Genomic DNA, 4,425 nt, shown 5'->3' on the forward strand with positions numbered 1-4,425 from the left:
AAGTCCATGAACTATCTGGGAATGCAGAATAATTTGATTGCCTGGATGGAAAACTCAACTGAGTATCCATGGAAGAACAAATTACCACGGGAATGCCGTGAAAATTCCAGTGTGTTACTTCACTTTGAGTACATTTCAGATCAATTTGAAACATTTCTTCGTAATCCTTCGGGAAAATCCTGCTTTTCCTTCAACAGATTCTCAGGAAAAGGAGAGGGAATTCTGTGAGCAACAAATGCTCAGGGTGAGAAAAAACCTCAGCCCGTGCTGGGACTGCGCTTCCCACCCCATCCACAGGGAATCTGCCTCTGGAAAATGAGCACTTCCTTCCCAATGAATCCAGGAGCTTTTCCTCCCTTAAGGAAACGCATCCTCTGGGACCAGGCTGGGAAGTGACACAACCAAGAGACTCCAGCGTTGGCTTTGGATCCCGGGAATGTCCAGCACAGGGAATCTGCCAGGTTTTGGGACGTGGCCACTCCATGCCACACCTTGGGCAGGAAATGGGATGAATTAAAGAAGACAAATGAAGGAAAGGAAATACCCAGAGCACATTCCCAGCCTGAGGAATTCCTCTGGGAGCCAAGGAAGGCTCAGAACTCGGAGTTCTGACCCCACCTGGACACACCCAAGGCTCTGGAAGTGCTGAAGGGAGAAGCCCAATTAGAAATCTTCCCTCTGGAGTGATTTTATGATGTGCTGCTGTACCAGAAGGAATATGAGACATGGAATGTGGGAATGTGGCCCCAAGACTGCTTGGTTTTCACCCACTGGATGTTCAACAGATATTTTTCCCAGTTCCCAGAGCTCCCTGGCCATCAGGATTTTGTTGGGATCATCATTCCCTCTGTCCATACACAACTTTGATTCCTGTCAGACTGAAGCCAAGCGGTGCTACCGAGCTCTGAGTTATAAAATCAGGGTTTTATTCTGCACCTCTGGGGAGAATTCCATCCCACTCATGTTTTTCTGGATGCTGATTCCAGCGACTCCACTTTCATCCAGATCAATTTGCTCTTTATTAGTCATCAATTCACTTGACTCATACAAATAAGGGCCCTTTTTGCAGCAGGAGAATGAAGTCAAAGGCAAAAAGAATAAAAAGACTTGGCTGGGTTTAGCCAAAAAGAGAGCAAGAAATGTAAAATAATCTTGTAAATGCTTAAAAAACCAAGAAATGAAGAACTAAAAATCAGCAGGAAAAGAAATCATCATTATGATACATAAAATGCAGGGTAAAAATAAAAATAAGATCAGGCAGAGTGAGTTAAAGGCATCAGTTCAATGGAAAAGAATTGACTGGGCTCTAGAGCATCACGTGAAACTAAAGCAGAGCTGGACTTAACTGAGTTGTTTCCTCATTCAATAATAAAACATGATCAAGGGTTTTGATTCAAAAGAATTTTGTTATATCAGAGGCACAGAGTATCTAGCAAAAACCAGAAAATGGCCAAAATTTTCCTCTGGAAGAAATTCTTTGCAATCACATTTACAGAGGGAGGAGAGAGTGGTAGAGTTTAATGTACAACACAAAAAGTTCATGGTAAGTAAGACAGTGGCAGTTGCACGGGAAAAAGGCCTTTTTCTCTCCTGGAACATTAATTCAGTGATGAAAAAAGCTCTGAGCTCTGCAGCAAAAACACCTGGAGCAGAAAATTTGATAAAGGAATTATTTCGACTGCTGAATTCCTGGTAACGATTAATAAAGGCCCAAGACCAAAACTGATGAGTGCTATTAACACTGTCATTAATCTTCTCTTCCACATGGCCAAGATTATGCTAAACTCGATTTACTCTAAATGAAAATTATCTCCTTCATCCCAGTTGCAGCATTTTGGACCTCTTCCCTTTGGTCCTCATTTTTTTCCGTACAGAATTATGGCATCTTGCCCTGATACATTTGTTTTCCCTCAAGCCCAAGTCTGAAACACTTCGATAATTCCAAGAGACCCAACGCAAATATCCCAAAAATCCCTCCCTAAATGAGACACTCCCAATATTCCTCAGCAGCAGAAGGAAAGTAAGAAAATATATTATTATTGTTTTATTATTATTATTATTGTTATTATTATAAGACAATGGGACCTCAGGGCTTCCTGAGCAGGTTTTCCCCAGGATCCATTTGGGACTTCTGGGGATAGAACCCAGCTGGTTCTGTGCTATGTCTCCAGGAGAGCTCAGGCAGCTCTCCACAGCATTTTTACATGAAAATAAAGGGATTTTGGCTGCCCTGCCCCACCATCTGTGCAGAATTCCTCCATGGAGTGCCACCTCCCAAGCAGTGAACCATCACATCCCAGCAAAGCAACTCCATGGCACGGAAAAAGTCCATTTTCTACTTTTGTAAATGGAATCTTTACAAAGTCTCTGTGCAGCAAAAATGGGAAATCTGCTGTGAGGTGATGGAGAATGGAGCAATGTTTAATGAAAGATCTGTAAGCACCTTTCATTATTGTGGAGAACAATTCCATTAAGGCCTGGATCCCATCCCTTGATGTTTCATTGTGGAGCCAGCACCTGCCATTAATTGGTTTTTCCACCTTTCCCTCTTTTGTTGCCAGAACATTTTAGCTACAGTGACTTTTAATTCCTTATAGTGAACAGTGACCAGCAGGAGAACGGACTGAAAGATTCCAGAGGAGGAGTTTTACACTGGAAGGATGACTTGGATGATCTCAGGGCAGTGTTGGACAGTGGGTACTTCCCAATAGTATCCCACAGGGATAAAGGGCTGATCCTGAAGGAGAGCACAGCACTGACATTCCCAGCAATATCCCACAGGGATAAAGGGCTGATCCTGAAGGAGAGCACAGCACTGACATTCCCAGCAGTATCCCACAGGGATAAAGGGCTCATCCTGAAGGAGAGCACAGCACTGACATTCCCAGCAGTATCCCACAGGGATAAAGGGCTCATCCTGAAGGAGAGCCTGCTTTGGAAAGCAGGGACAGAGAGGCTCCAAAGGCAGTGGTGACTCCTGATCAAGGCATGGATACCACAGGAGTTTCTGGGGCCCGAGCCCTTTCTCTTGGAGAGTTGTTTTTCCCACTTTCAGGCTCCAGCAGCTGCCCCATTCCTGGGCTGTGAAGAAGGAGCAGGAGTCCCTACTCCTCCCAGTCCAGCACCAATTCCAAGGAATAACCCTGGAGCCCCCAGCTCTCCCCAGGAGCTCCGGCCAGGAGCAATCCCTGTCCCAGAGCCGGGCACACATTCCAGGCCATGGCTTTGCCCTCACATCCCATGGATTACCTTGGGAAGCTCCTCAATCTGGTTGGCATCGAGGTAAAGCTCCTCCAGGGTCCGCTCGAAGCTGAAAACCTCCTTTGGCACCTGCTGCAGGCCACAGTGGGAATAATCCAGCACGGAGACGATCTCCTCCTCCCCACGGAAACACCGGCACGGCACCAGGCGGCCGATGATTTTCCTTTTGGTTGTCATCTCCAAGCAGCATACTGAGGGAAAAAGGGAGGAAAAGCAGGACTGTGACACCAGCAGCATTTGGGGGAATGTTCCTGGGAATTATTCTCTGGATTGCAGTTTATTAAAACCAGTTTTCCTGAGGGATATCCGGAGTCTGCACTGCGCATTTCTTGCGGTGCCTTTCTGGAATGAAAAGGTGGGATTTGCCAGCGGAATGACCAAACCTCAATCCTGCAGCTGTTCCCCACTCTGGGACAGAAGGGAACACGCCAAGCCCAGCCACAAGCACGCGTTTATGGGAAAATGAGCTGTGGGGAGCCACAAAATCCAAACCCATCCATGGAAGCCCCGAGCCAAGGCTGGTCCCCAGCCCAGCGGGAAGCGAGCCCCGGCCTGGACTCAGGTGGGCTCACCTGGGTTGGATTCCCTTGGGAAAGGGGCATTATCCCTGGATCCCCCACAGCAGCAGGGCTCCAGCAGCTTCCACAGGCTCCCGAAGCAGCTGAGGAAAGCAGGAATGGAATCCTTGGCTGCTGTGCAATCCCAAACCATTCCTGCTCCTCCCGTGCCACCACGCTCTGCTGGAAACCCTGAGAAGGGGTTTAGCAAAATCCATTCCTTTTTCTGCACTGAAATACACACCCAGGAATTCTCCCAAACTTCTCCCACCCTCGATCCCAGGGCTGCAGACCCTTCCTCACCCCCAGTGCGTGTGAGCACCCCTAACTCAGTGAGTAACCCTACACAGAGCCCTCCTCCTCGTCACTGCAACAAAACCACTTCAGGATGGAGAGAACACTCCAAAAGCAGATTTGGAACACGTCAAGCAGTCCCTAAAGCCATCCTGGAGTTATTTAAACATTTTGGATACATCAGGCTGTCCTGAAATGTATTTACCACAAAGACAAGGAGGGCTCAAGCCTCAGCTCCCATTTTCCAAACCACTTCAGTGTTTTGAGTTATATTTAGGGGGAAAAAAAGCACTAAATCAGTCCAAATAAAGCA

General features: G+C 47.0%; 1 protein-coding gene across 1 annotated transcript in view; it reads right to left on the reverse strand.

Moving 5' to 3' along the window:
* Window positions 1-3,444, reverse strand: part of LRRC7 (leucine rich repeat containing 7) — a gene marked incomplete at its 3' end in the record, with an annotated part of 58,335 nt that extends 54,891 nt beyond the window's left edge. The window contains 1 exon segment of the mRNA XM_082287315.1: window positions 3,250-3,444. Coding sequence (XP_082143441.1) covers window positions 3,250-3,438 — 189 coding nt within the window. The 5' untranslated portion in view covers window positions 3,439-3,444.
* Window positions 3,445-4,425: the final 981 nt, after the last annotated feature.

Source organism: Coloeus monedula, assembly GCF_965178545.1.
Source record: "Coloeus monedula genome assembly, chromosome: 9".
In the NCBI taxonomy this organism is placed as follows: domain Eukaryota; kingdom Metazoa; phylum Chordata; class Aves; order Passeriformes; family Corvidae; genus Coloeus; species Coloeus monedula.